The sequence below is a fragment of the Cupressus sempervirens genome, chromosome 3, assembly GCF_028749045.1.
Source record: "Cupressus sempervirens isolate cs-2001-9-10 chromosome 3, ASM2874904v1, whole genome shotgun sequence".
Lineage (NCBI taxonomy): Eukaryota > Viridiplantae > Streptophyta > Pinopsida > Cupressales > Cupressaceae > Cupressus > Cupressus sempervirens.
The window spans coordinates 1,246,699-1,260,486 of NC_143120.1; the positions used below are offsets into that span (position 1 = coordinate 1,246,699).

At 33.3% G+C, this 13,788-nt stretch overlaps 1 protein-coding gene across 1 annotated transcript; it reads right to left on the reverse strand.

Annotated features, from left to right (window-relative positions):
- Positions 1 to 8,083: 8,083 nt before the first annotated feature.
- LOC149564415 (protein WEAK CHLOROPLAST MOVEMENT UNDER BLUE LIGHT-like 2) lies at positions 8,084 to 11,028 on the reverse strand. The gene is given in 3 exon segments (XM_089816179.1): positions 8,084 to 10,068; positions 10,071 to 10,137; positions 10,999 to 11,028. Coding segments are annotated over 3 exon segments (1,950 nt in total). The 3' UTR covers positions 8,084 to 8,215.
- Positions 11,029 to 13,788: the final 2,760 nt, after the last annotated feature.

A 13,788-nucleotide genomic window follows, 5' to 3' on the forward strand; every position in this document is an offset into this window, starting at 1 on the left:
ATTATTTGAGTATGAAAAAGAATATATTAAATAATAACACGACTGCAACTTCACAAATAAAATCACAAAAAAATTACACAACACTATTTTCTATCACTAATACTCTAAACAACATAACTTTCATACACAAATATATCAGGGTAAGTAAAATACGTTGAAATCAAAAGGTGCTCCTTCAAAGTGATTACGTCGAGAGGCGTTCTATACAATGGCAGCACAAATGCCCAGCACGGGAATATGCCAAGATTCCTTGTCAATAAAAAAGAATTGGGAGCAGTTACAAACTTCCAAATTAAATATTAAAAAAGAATTCCCGAAATAATAGCTGGCCGAAATAATAGGAAGCCAAATGGAGGCCGAAATAATAGGCTCGAAAAAGTAGGGCCCGAAAAAGTAGGACCCGAAAAAATAGGGGCGAAATAATTTCAATATGATTTTTTTTTTTGTTAAATATAATTTTGCATGCACATTCATGCTTTTTTTTTGCGGGGAGTGGGGAAATTTGAAACAAATTCGTGGAATGTGAAGAGACGTCTGTTGGGGGATATGAGGAGCCTCTCAGAAGTTATAAAACCAAGGCTCCTCATTTCATTTTCATTTTATGTTTTTGCAGGAAGGAAGAGATGGAGGTTATTGGAGGATTAGATTGGAGTTTTTGAATAGGAGTAAATTGAAGTTTTGGAGTAACATTTTTGCAGGTGAGATTTCTATTTTTTATTTACATTTTCATTTAGATTTAGATGTAGAAGTAAATTGAAATTCAAAATTAGTTATAATATTCTACTTTGATTTATATTTCAATTTTAATTAATTTCATTTAGATTTAGAATTCTATTCATATGACCGAAATTGAGGCCACTGGAGGACCTGTGCAGAGTTTTTCGTGGAGATAAGCATGTGGGTACTGAATCAAGGCACATTAGGCCTCTTGGAGATGTAATTGCGGTGACTTCCATGGCTTTTTGAAACGAATAGGGCAATCTAAACAATCTCAGATCTGAAATTCTTTTTTTCCTTTTCAGCTGAAGACAGAACAAAGATTGCTTGCAAGAAATTTGCAGAGTTTAAGATTTGATTGCTTATGGCCGACTATTCTTGGTAACTAATATTTCTATTGTATATTCCCGTGCCCAGCACGGGAAGTTTTAATCTATACAATTTATTTTGTGCATTTAGTGCACAAACTAAAGAATGCATATGCAATCAATTTTTTTATCAATCTTTATGATAGCTTTTTTTTTAAAATAGAAAATAGAAATTATTCTTTTATGTATGTAGAAAAAAATTAGAAAGATTTTATGTATGTAAAAAATTAAAAGAATTCTATATACATCTAGATTTATTGAAAAGAATTCTATTTACATCTAGATATTTTGATTGAAATAACCATAATGTAAAAACAAAATATATAATAGAAATGTTAATATATGTATGTAGAAAAAATTAGAAAGATTGCATGCATCTAAAAAAATTCTATTTACATCTAGAAATTTTTAGAATGGAAAAAAATGGATAATAGAAATATCAGTTGCATGTTTGTAGAAATAAATTAGAAAAACATGTATCTAGAAATTAAAAAGATTCTATATGTGTCTAATTTTTAGATTTTACTTTATTCTAAACTAATTATTGATGGATATATATTTTAAAAATATTTATGTAGTTTAAAGTTTAGATTTTAATTAATTTGTATGCAAATAGGAAAAAGAATAAATATTTTATATATATGTAGATTAATTTCTATTTTTAAAATTTACAAGTAAATGAGTACTTTATTCATTTAAAGTAAACAAGTTTTTAAGTAATATATTTTTATTTTAGAAATATATTAATCATAATGTTCATTTATTATTACTTATTTAATATACTTACTCTCAAATCTAAGAAAATAGAAATGATATTTTATTAACTTTGAAATAGGGAAGTGTTAAGCAAGTTCGTTTACAAAAATACCAAAAATATATTTGGTCTTTGATCAAATTGGAGTTAATATTAGAAATATAAATATGATCATCAACAATTAAGCTAAATTCAGTTCAAAACAATAATGTTATTTAAATTTAAATAATTTTTTTTGAAAAGAATTCTATTTACATCTACATATTTTGATTGAAATAACCATAATGTAAAAACAAAATATAAAATAGAAATGTTAATATATGTATGTAGAAAAAATTAGAAAGATTGCATGCATCTAAAAAAATTCTATTTACATCTAGATTTTTTTAGAATGGAAAAAAATGGATAATAGAAATATCAGTTGCATGTTTGTAGAAATAAATTAGAAAAACATGTATATAGAAATTAAAAAGATTCAATATGTGTCTAATTTTTAGATTTTACTTTATTCTAAACTATTTATTGATGGATATATATTTTAAAAATATTTATGTAGTTTAAAGTTTAGATTTTAATTAATTTGTATGCAAATAGGAAAAAGAATAAATATTTTATATATATGTAGATTAATTTCTATTTTTAAAATTTACAAGTAAATGAGTACTTTATTCATTTAAAGTAAACAAGTTTTTAAGTAATATATTTTTATTTTAGAAATATATTAATCATAATGTTCATTTATTATTACTTATTTAATATATTTACTCTCAAATCTAAGACAATAGAAATTATATTTTATTAACTTTGAAATAGGGAAGTGTTAAGCAAGTTCGTTTACAAAAATACCAAAAATATATTTGGTCTTTGATCAAATTGGAGTTAATATTAGAAATATAAATATGATCATTAACAATTAAGCTAAATTCAATTCAAAACAATAATATTATTTAAATTTAAATAAAATAAGCCATGTTTACTTTGAAACATCAGACAACTAATTAACTAATACAATAATTAAAATAAATGAATCTATTATGACATAGAAAAATATTTTCGAAGTATAATTTCTTTGTTTTTGAATCAATATGAGTTTTTTTTTCTACTTGAAAAGATAAACCATCCTAATTGTCATCCTTAGTTAACCCTAACAACAACCCCTACCTTAGCCCTAGCCCCAACAATGATGTACAATATAACTATAATCCAACATTAAACTATAATTATAGCACTAAAACATATCCCTATTGATATAACGAAAATCTCAGTCCAAACCATAATCTAAACCAAAAACCTACACACTAATATTGGTTATAGTCCTAACCCTAAAATCTAACCCTTAACCATAATGTAAAAAAAAACTCCAAAATATTGATCAAAATCTTAAACTTACCTATATGGATAACCATGATATTAAACTCTAAATCCAGTCCCAAGGTCCTAACCATGGTGTAAACCTATAACCGAACTCTTAAAAAATTTACTAATCCCTGATCCTAATCACATTCCCAACTTTAAACTTGAACCATAAACCATAGTTGTAACCATAATCATAAACTTAAACAAAACCCTAACCCTAAAGGTACAATCATAAAATTAATCATAGCTTAGACCCTAATCCTAGCACAAACCACAATCATGACCAAATATAAATCTTCACCTTACCCCTAATCATAATTTCAATGTTAACCCTAACATTAGTTTCAATCCTACCATGATATGAACCCTAATATAGACTTCACCTTGATCCTCACCCTAATCTTAAGTCTAATTAAACCCTGACTAAAACCTAATCTAAATGATATATCTAACTATAATCCTAACTGTAATTATCATACAACCCAATGCTAACCCTCATGTATATTTAATCCCTAATCTTAACTCTAAATATTCTATAAACTCTAGAATTGACCTTGATTCTAACCATAACCTTAAAATCTAAATTGTAACCATAGCACGAAAGGTGGGGACCCTCGCTACATGGTACAATTCTGGGTCTTGGAGCCTTGCGAAAGCACTACAGAGTGAGGAAATGTCATAAAGGTGACATGTAGTAGCATGATGCAATTTTGGGCTTTAGAGCATTGCAGAAACAATGCAGCTTAAGGAGGCGCTAGAATGGAGACTCATGGAAAGAAGAGGAAAGACATTCATGTCGCTGGCAAAAAACTATGAAAAGAGATAACATGATGTCTTAACCTCCCACAAAAAATGCAAGGTTGATCCCAAGGGGGAATTTGGTTTCCCCAAAAATGAATGATGGTCATCGATGAAGGTCTTCCTCTCGAAATAGACGGCATAGATGCATCGTGAATCCTCACCAATGAAGGATTAAGTCGCAACCGTCAATGTAGATTCTCCCCTCAAAAAGGATGACTGAGATGCAACGAGGAAACTCCTCCCAATGAAGGATTAAGTCACATTCGTCGATCAAGATTGGCTTTATTTCCAATGGATGACTAAGATGTAGTGAAGAGATTCCTCCCAACAAACGAAGCAGATAGCACAAAAGGTGTGAACCCCCTCCATGTGGCACAATTTTGGGTCTTAAAGACTCATGAAAGCATTGTGGAGTGAGGAAATGTTGGAAAGGCAATGCGTGGTAGCATGATGCAATTTTGGGCTTCAGAGAATTGAAGAAACAATGTAGCATGACGATGCATCAGAATGGAGATGCATGGCAGCATCTTGTGCAATTCTAGGCTTTAGAGTGTTTCGAAGACACTAGCATATAAAGAAACGTTAGAATGGGAATGCATGGCAACATCTTGCACTTTTGGGAAGATGGGAAGATAGCTCGCGAAGAAATAAGAGTTATCGAATCTCGTAGCATGAATCAACCCGACCAAGAAAAAATGATCCAGCGTGGTCAATGAAGAAACCGAGCCAACACAAAATGTTAGCCGCCAACTTTAGCGATGTTAACCCTCTGCAAAGAACCTATCCCATTTAAGGTCTCTCAGATCAGACATCAGTGATGGGTTGAATAGGGGGAAAAAATAGCACACAATGCCCTCCTAAATGAAATTCTAAATGTAACACTAATAACCACAGTCCTACTTCTTTCCCTAACCTTATCCATGACCGTGGGAATATACATATTATTATATAGGGCACCTTATATAATAATAAATATAATCTAAAATCCCAACCCTTACTCCCCTCCTAACTATAACTGTGACCATAAGAAAACTTCTAAATATAACCCTTCCTCTAACTCTAACCCTAACCCTAACCCTAACTATAATTGTAACCCTATCCCTACCACTAACTGTAACCTTGAATCTAACTCTACCATAATTGGACTTTAACCCTAACTATAACTATAACCCTAAACCTAACTCCAACCTTAACCGTAACCATAACCGTAACCCAAAACCTAACCCTAATCGTAGCTAGGATTCTAATACTCTGTCTACCCCTAACTCAAACTATAGCCCTAACTATACCTCAAACTCTAACCGTAACTCATATTCTAACCCTAAACCTAACCCTAACCTTGACCCTAACCCTAAGCCTAACCCTAAGCCTAACCCTTTGTCTACCCCTATCTCTAACCCTAACCCTAACCCTAACCCTACCCCTAACTCTAACCCTAAATCTAACTCTTTCTGTAAATCTAACTCTACCATAATTAGACTCTAACCCTAACCCTAACTTTAATCCTGACTGAAACCCTAACCCTAACCCTAATCCAAAACCTTAACCCTGACTCAATCCCCTTACCCTAACCTTAACATTGATATAACTCTCTCTATATATAACCCTAACTCTAAATATAAACCTAACCCTAACCCTAACCCTAACCCTAAATCTAACTCTAACCCTAACTGTAAGCGTAACCCTACCCCTACCCATAACTCTAACTATAAATCTAACTCTACCATAATTGGATTTTAATTTTAACCCTAACCCTAACTCTAACCCTAACCTTGACTCAAAACTCTAACCCTAACCCTAACTCTAACATTAACCCAACTGTAAAATTAACTCTATTGGTAACTCAAAACCTAAAACTAACCCTAATTCTAACCCTAACTCTAACTCTAGCTCTAGCTCTAACCCTAACTCTAACCATAACTCAAACTCAAACCCTAAACCTAACCCTAATCCTAACCCAAATTATAATGCTCTGTCTACCCCTAACTCAAACTATAACCCTAACCCTAACTCAAACTCTAACCCTAACTCATACTCTAACCCTAAACCTGACCCTAGCCCTAACCCTAACCTAGAACCTTACCCTAACCCTAACCCTAACCCTATCTATAACCCTAATCCTAACCCTAGCTCTAATCCTAATCTTAACCCTAATTCTAATCCTAACACTAACCTTAACCCTACCCCTAACTCTAACCATAAATCTAACTCTACCATAATTAGAATCTAACCCTAACCCTAACCTTAACCCTAGCTCAAACCCTTACCCTAACTTTGTCCCTAACCATATATCTACGTATGACTATAACATTTTACATTACAATATCTCAAAAATAAAATATATATTTTTATCTAAATTAAACTCCTTATATTAAATTTAAAATAATATTTGACTCAAACCTTAACCGTAACCCTAACCTTAACCATGAGCATTACTCTAACCCTAACCTTAACCATAAACATAACTCTACACCTAACTCTAACCCTAATTCTAACTCTACCATAATTGGACTCTAATCCTATCCCTAACCCTAACTATAAGCATAACTCTAACCCTAGCCTTAACCATGAGCATAACTCTAACGTTAGCCTTACTATAACCCTAACACTAACCCTAATCATAACCATAACCATAACTCTAACCCTAACCTTAACCATGACCATAACATTAACCCTAACCTTAACCATAAACATAACTCTAATCTAAACCATAACCATAACTCTAACAATAACCATAACCATAACTCTATCCCTAACCTTAACCATAGCTCAAACCCTAACCCTAACTCCAACCCTAACTCTAATGCTAACCCTAACCCTAATTCTATCCCTAAGGTTAACATTAACTATAATGGTAACTTTGTCCCTAACCATATATCTATGTATGACTATAACATTTTATATTACAATATCCCAAAAATAAAAAATATATTTTTAATCTATATTAAACTCCTTATATTAAATTTTTAAAAATATTTTGAAGCATAATTTTATACTAACTTCATACAACTCTAATTAAAAATTAATTAACAATTTTATAGTAACCTTATCAAAATAAAAAATAAAAAATAAAAATTTTTCCTATTGCGCCGCGACTGCCACTAGCTATATATACCTCTATATATATTACGCCGAGAGTAATTGTTCTCGAGGCGCCTATTTTTATTTTCATTAATCCCAACTTCGATTAAAATAACTTTGGGATTAAATAAAAATAGGCGCCTCGAGAACGATTACTCTCGGCGTAATATATATAGAGGTATATATAGCTAGTATACCCGCAGGTACATTATATCTGAAACAGATTCTTATACTATTATAGAGTTTGTCGTTTACCCAAAAAAACATAATAAAATGCAAAAACTTGCTTGCACTTGCCAAACAATTCTAACATGAAAATGTGGATTAAAAATTACTGGCATTTACCTTTGTGAAAAAGCAAATCACAACTTTAACATCAAAGTGACCAACATAATCAAATTTTGACAATGGCTCTTTTTATCACGCATTGCATTCTATGTACGTGCAGTCTAGTTTATATATATTAAATTAGCAGAATTAAATAATTACAAGGGAATACATATCCGAGAAAAAAAAAACGCTATGGTGTTTATTGTCTTGTTTTCATAAAATTAAAAAATAGAAAGAGAGTTCATGCTTTAAAAAAATCAAAATAAATGAATATATTAAAAGACCAATCTCGACAGGAAAAAATTGCACTGAATTATTCTTACCTGTCAATAAAATTTTGCACACTGAAGTATCATTTCAGGTAATAAATATCCGAGAGATCAAAGTTTTCAAGAAAACATTAAATTACAATTTTCTTACAAAAGAATAACACAATATGCTAAGCTCCTTTCATGATCTCAGGGATCTCAATTTTCAAAGTTACTTATAACATAGTATTATCCACAAAAAATTCCGACATTGCAATCATTGTGTATACATTATTACAACTTCAGCAGAAATTCTGAATTAAGGCTAAATATGCCTCCTCACTTTGTTACTTGAATGGAGGAAATGCGAGAAAAGCTCAGCTCGACAATTTACAAACGGGGTGTACAATAGCAAAACCAATACCCACTAAATAATAATAATTCCCATTATGCTGGTAATCGTAGAAATATGTGACACTAGATAACAGGAAAACTATCAAATGTCCATACTTACAAGCGTTCTCCTGGAATATAGGTTTACCATTTTTCACTATGCAGTGTCACTTCAACAATTGGTTTCTCTTGCGCACCAGAAACATTACAATAAGAGGAAAAAGGGATTTCTTTTTTCTCTTTGTAGAGAATTGATCATCCTCAGGCTGTTTGCCCTCAAAATTCTCAGGTGATGAAATCTTTGTACTCATTTCTTGCATTTGCGATCCTAATGCTGCTTCTTGAGCGCCAGCACGTTCTTTCATACTACTTTGTTCATTTCCATTTGAAGCTGTCAGATCTTTTTCATTACTGGCAGGACTCTGTGGTGGTAAAGAGGTTTTCACTCCAGTCGCTGGATCACCTGCCTTCCTACGCTGTTCATGTTCTGCTCTCCACTTTCGCAGCTCATCCTCAACAGCAAGCTTCCCTGCCTTTGCTTCACTTGCCTTTTTCAAGGCATCCTGTAATGCCTCCTTCCTTGCATTTATTTCTTTGCTTGCTTCCTCAAATTTCTTCATAACAATCTCTTGACTCCCCTTGGCAGCATCTATTTGGCTTATAGCAGCTGCCACTCGGCTGTTTGCTAGCTCCTCAGCTTCGTGTACTCTTTTGCTTAATGCATAGTACTCCTCTAAAGACAGTGTCACTACAGATGAATTATTTGTCTCTGAAGATCCTCCTGCAGACTCACTTTCATTTAAAGCTTTGATTGCATTAAGAGCTATTGCTTCTGAAGCCCTGGCTGCTTCCATCTCTTTCATTGCTGCTTGCAACCTACTCTCTGCAGTACTGGTAGCAGCCCAAGCCTGTTCAACTTCCTCCCTAGATTTACGCATATTATCTCTGGCAATTTCAGCTTTGGCCTTGGCTTCGTCTGCTTCAGCAGCAGCTTGTTGTGGAGCCTTAGGAAGCTCCGCCATGGTTTCCTTGGCTTGCCTTTCTCCTGCATGAACCAATTCAAGGTCTTCCCCTGCCTTCTTTAATTCAGCTTCCAAAGCAGCAACTGCGACAGATGCCATTCCTTCTCTTTGTCGCATTGTTGCTAGTGCTGCCTTCTCTGCTTCTAATTCTGCTTGCATAGATTCAACAGCAACTTTCAAACTTGCTACTTCGTCTGTTGCATCTTTCAAGTTTGCTTTTATCTCCTCTAGTTTTGTTCCAACTGATTCGAAAGCTGTAATTGCTTTTGCCTCTGCCACTTTTGCTTGTTCGAGCTCGTCCTTTGCTTTTGCCAGACGGACTTCAGCTTCTGCTGATTCTGTTGCTAAGTTTGAATCAGCTTCCTTACAGGATTCAAGTTCCGCTTTTAAATTCTGAAGCAACGATGATGCAGCTTCAAGCTTAGAGTTCAAATCTTGTGCTAAAGCAAGTTCTTTTTTAAGCATTTCAAGCTCTTCCGTTGCATGCTTTATTTCCCGAGCCCTTGCTCTACCCTCTTGGTCCTTAGAAACTGCTGCAGCAACTCGCTGTTCCTCTGCCTCCTGAAGTGCAACATGAGCCATCTCCAAAGAGTCCTTGGTCGCAATAAGCTCTAAGGTGAGTTCATCAACCTTTTTCTCCATTTCCTCAGGTGCATTAAAGGCCTCTTCTGCATTTTTTATGGCAATATCCCTCTCATTCATCAAATGCTGGTACTCGGATTTCATTGTTTCCAATTCATTCTTCACTGCTTGCAAATCTGCAAGAGCTGTTGCATGCCTAGTCTTGGCAACTTCTATCTGTGTCTTCCAGGCAACACTAACTTCATCTGTTATGCCTTTCTCCATCTCCTCAACCCTCAGCCTTGCAAGCTCTGAGTCTTGTGCTGCCTGCTCTTCTGCAGTCTGTGCTCTCTCGAAATTTAGAGTTAGTTCTTCAATGAGCTTTTTCATGCCATCCAGCTCCTTAAGGACTTGTACCTTCTCATTTTCCGCTTCAACAGTTGTTTCTTCAATTCAGGCAGATCTTCTTGCACCCTTTGAAGCTCACTCTCTACAAATTGGCGTTTCTATAAAAAATAGATTGTGTTAGCTTCCAAATTGAAAATCCCAATTCCAGATGTGATATTGAATGTACATATACATATTCCCTTAACACAGCAATTTTAAGATCAAAAAATTATTGCTAATAAAAAATCACATAATACCAATAACTGTTACTGCAGTAGAGAAGTAAATGATGCATAAATCAATCATGATTGTAGTCAGGCCAGATAAATGAACATCAGAGCAGGTATTTTGGTTGGCCTGAAGGAGATGAACTGGGGATACATATAATAATCTAGTTCAGAACTGAAAGAATGATATGTAGTAAATGGAACAGCTTTTAGAAAACCACCATTAACATTATTATCCCCATATTTATAAGTCCTAGAAAGTGGATGGAGCATGTATCTGAGAGAAAATAAGCCACTGTGTCATCTTCTCTTCTTGTATTGATTGAAATTTTTGCATGAAGTATTCCTTCACAATGAAAACTTGATTTGCTTTAGGTATCCTAGTTTAAGAGTATAAATTTGTAAGGTTCAGAAGCTGTAATAAATTCCATAATTTGGTAATCATAATAACTGTACTGATATAAAAACAACGAACTTACAAATAACAGAAAAATCATTCGCTCTATCATCTAACGTAACTTTGCAGAAAGATACTAGCTTGATAAAGTTTAGAAGTTGTAAGGACTGCCCCTACAAAACCAATGCCACATTAGCCATCTCCATAAATTTTGGAAAAATCAATGAGAGTCGAAGTTTTTTGAATATTGACTAGTCAGCATTTGTTGATTAACTATCATTAAGTTTAATTAAATTGATACATATACATATGTATACTCAAATTAAAAAGAAACTGTAAATTCGTTACCAAATTACCAAATACCAGACACCAGGTGGTCTAACCATGACAACCAAGTTGAAAAGAGCTCCAGAACCTGTCTAAGAACACAAGGGCAAGAATATTGTAGGAGTGCTTCACCACCCTACCACGAAGCTATTAAGCTTCCCCGAAATCTTTCCTAACATGAAAGATACCCAGCCCGGCAACAAGATAGCCTAAATAAGTAAAACTTAGAGGAGTAATGGAATTGTGTAGTATCGAAGAGTCATATTCTAAAATTAATATACTACATAGAAATTTTCAATAACCACATAATTAGGTCAGTATACATCTTATCATAATTAAAAGGACTTATCCTTATTTCCAACTCACATCATAATCATCATTTATACATGTGAGACATGTAAAATAAGAATCATAATCCAATCCAAATATGGCATCTCAACAAGCCATGTAAAGTCATCATAAAATCATTATATGACTTTATCAACCATCGTGGAATTTAACACCATATCAAAGGTTAGCAGTAGTAATCTATAAATAAATGTGAGACCATGACATTTATCTGATGACTTAGAATTACACATCATACTACATCTAATGTACATGATTCAATTACAAGTATTCAATGTTCAAGATGAATAGATACTTCAACTTCAAGTAACATTTTAAGGACATTACTTCCTATTGTCAATCATACAAGCATCTCTCCCATATAACAAAGAACAATGTAATTCTCATAACTATTTGACTCAATGGGTTAGTAATCTGTAAATAGAGCTTTCTTGCACATAGTTTTGGTTAATTCCACAACTCTCAATTACAATTAATAAATATTAAGTAAATATCTCTTGCATCGTCCTAAACAAATAACCTCTATATGTGTTTTCCAATGCCAAGTATAGTATCTCTTTTAAGTAGCAATTTAGGGTAGAGATGAAATTAAGTGTTCACAAAGGTAAGATCATATAGAAATCCAAGCATCAACCTATCTAAATAAGATGATAACATTCAAAACCTTAACAGCATATTGAACTTAAGATTTAATGTTTTCATCACATGGTAAAATCTGATTAGTGAGATTTAGAACCAGTTTCGACCCTAAAGTTGATCAATTTTTCAATTGGAGAGATTATTTGAGGCATTTCTGCCATCCTAAACTATAGACTCCAGATAATTTCTAGATTATAGGTAGCATTTTTCCTTTCATCATTATTATCAGATGAGTAAGCTTATATATTTTGAGTTTTTCTATTTAGTAAATAGTAGTTTTTAAAAAAAGTTGTCAAACGTTTCAGTTGTTCAAGTGTAGACAATAGTCCAACCAAAGTTTACACCTTAATAACATCCTCACAACGAACTATTTCAATAGCTATCTAAACAAATCACCTCAATTAAAATAAGCATGCTAAATGAGTAAAGGACTCTGCCCACCTTCAATTAGATTTCATCAGTCATCTCCAACTAACATTATTGTTGGACATTCATTTCTAGTTTGTATTATAAGATAGCCCCTTATTTGTTACTACTTTTACTATGAAAACAAAATGAGCATATAATTACATAAAATCTTCCATCCAAAAATGCAGCATCCCTCCTATTGAAGTACAATATGCCCAGACGGAAAGCTATATTTTCAATTGAATTCTAAAATCAAGATCATTAGCATAGGCCATCTTGTTATGAGTACTAGGACAGAGAATTTATTCATAGCAGAGCCAAAATCAAATGAAAAACCCGTAGAAGAATTAGTTAGCCTAGATGGTAGTTTTGTTCAACTAAATACATCGAATCCATTTTTATTTTTGGTTAAAGATTTTAGAGTTTCTTTTCAACCCATGCACACATCCAATGACCAATTAAAGTAAATTTCATAAAGTAGAGATATTGCTGGACAATACTTCAAGGGAACTAGAAAAATCATTACTATTGGAATAAGCATTTGCTACCAAACTAAAATGCTTCCACAACGTAGCATTGTATAGAACCTCCAGAATCACTGCATAAGGCATACAGAGCACCTACCTATTCCATGAGCGTCAAGACCCTAGCATTTTGAAGCTAAAAGTCCTTCTCCTCCTTCACAGAAATCCATTTCAAGAGATACGAATAGGAAAAGATTCATACTATTTGAGTTTCTCCGCCATTCAGTTGTGCCAACCAAGGTAATTGGAGCAAGATAAGAGTATATACTGTTAACTCACTTCCTACAATCTTCTCCTACTTCTGCTGCAAGTCTGTTTGGGGATTCGATATTAGTAACTTTTGAGATGGAGAATAGGTCTTTTTTTTTTGAGAGAATAGAGCGATTGAAGGATGAGAGGATGTGTTGAAGGAAGAGCAATGTATCGGTAGGCATTCCCCCCCCCCAAAGAAACTATTGCTGAAACTCATTTTACCACCATTATCCTATGTAACTGCCCCAATTTGATGCTGCCCTCTCTCCCCCCATCATTTGTCGTCGTGTATATGTGCAGATTATAACGGTTTTCTTATATAACTTCCCATCCTTGGATTAGATGCACACATAATTAATATAATGATTTGATTTTAATTAAGGAATGATTCATTTGTTTTGATCCACGTGGCAGTCTAATAACGAATTTATCGGTATGTGAAGAAGTGGTTGTGACAGAAGTGAAGGATGGCATGTCAAAATTGCAACTTCTCAACTAAGATAGAAACATTGAAATCAGTATTGTTTAGTGGGGCAAGCTAATAAGTAGTATATCCATGTAATCAAAAGGCATTGATTTGTGCCAACACGGATTCTGAGTAATCCAAATGTGTTAAGAGAAGTGACACCTAACTAATTTATCAACTAG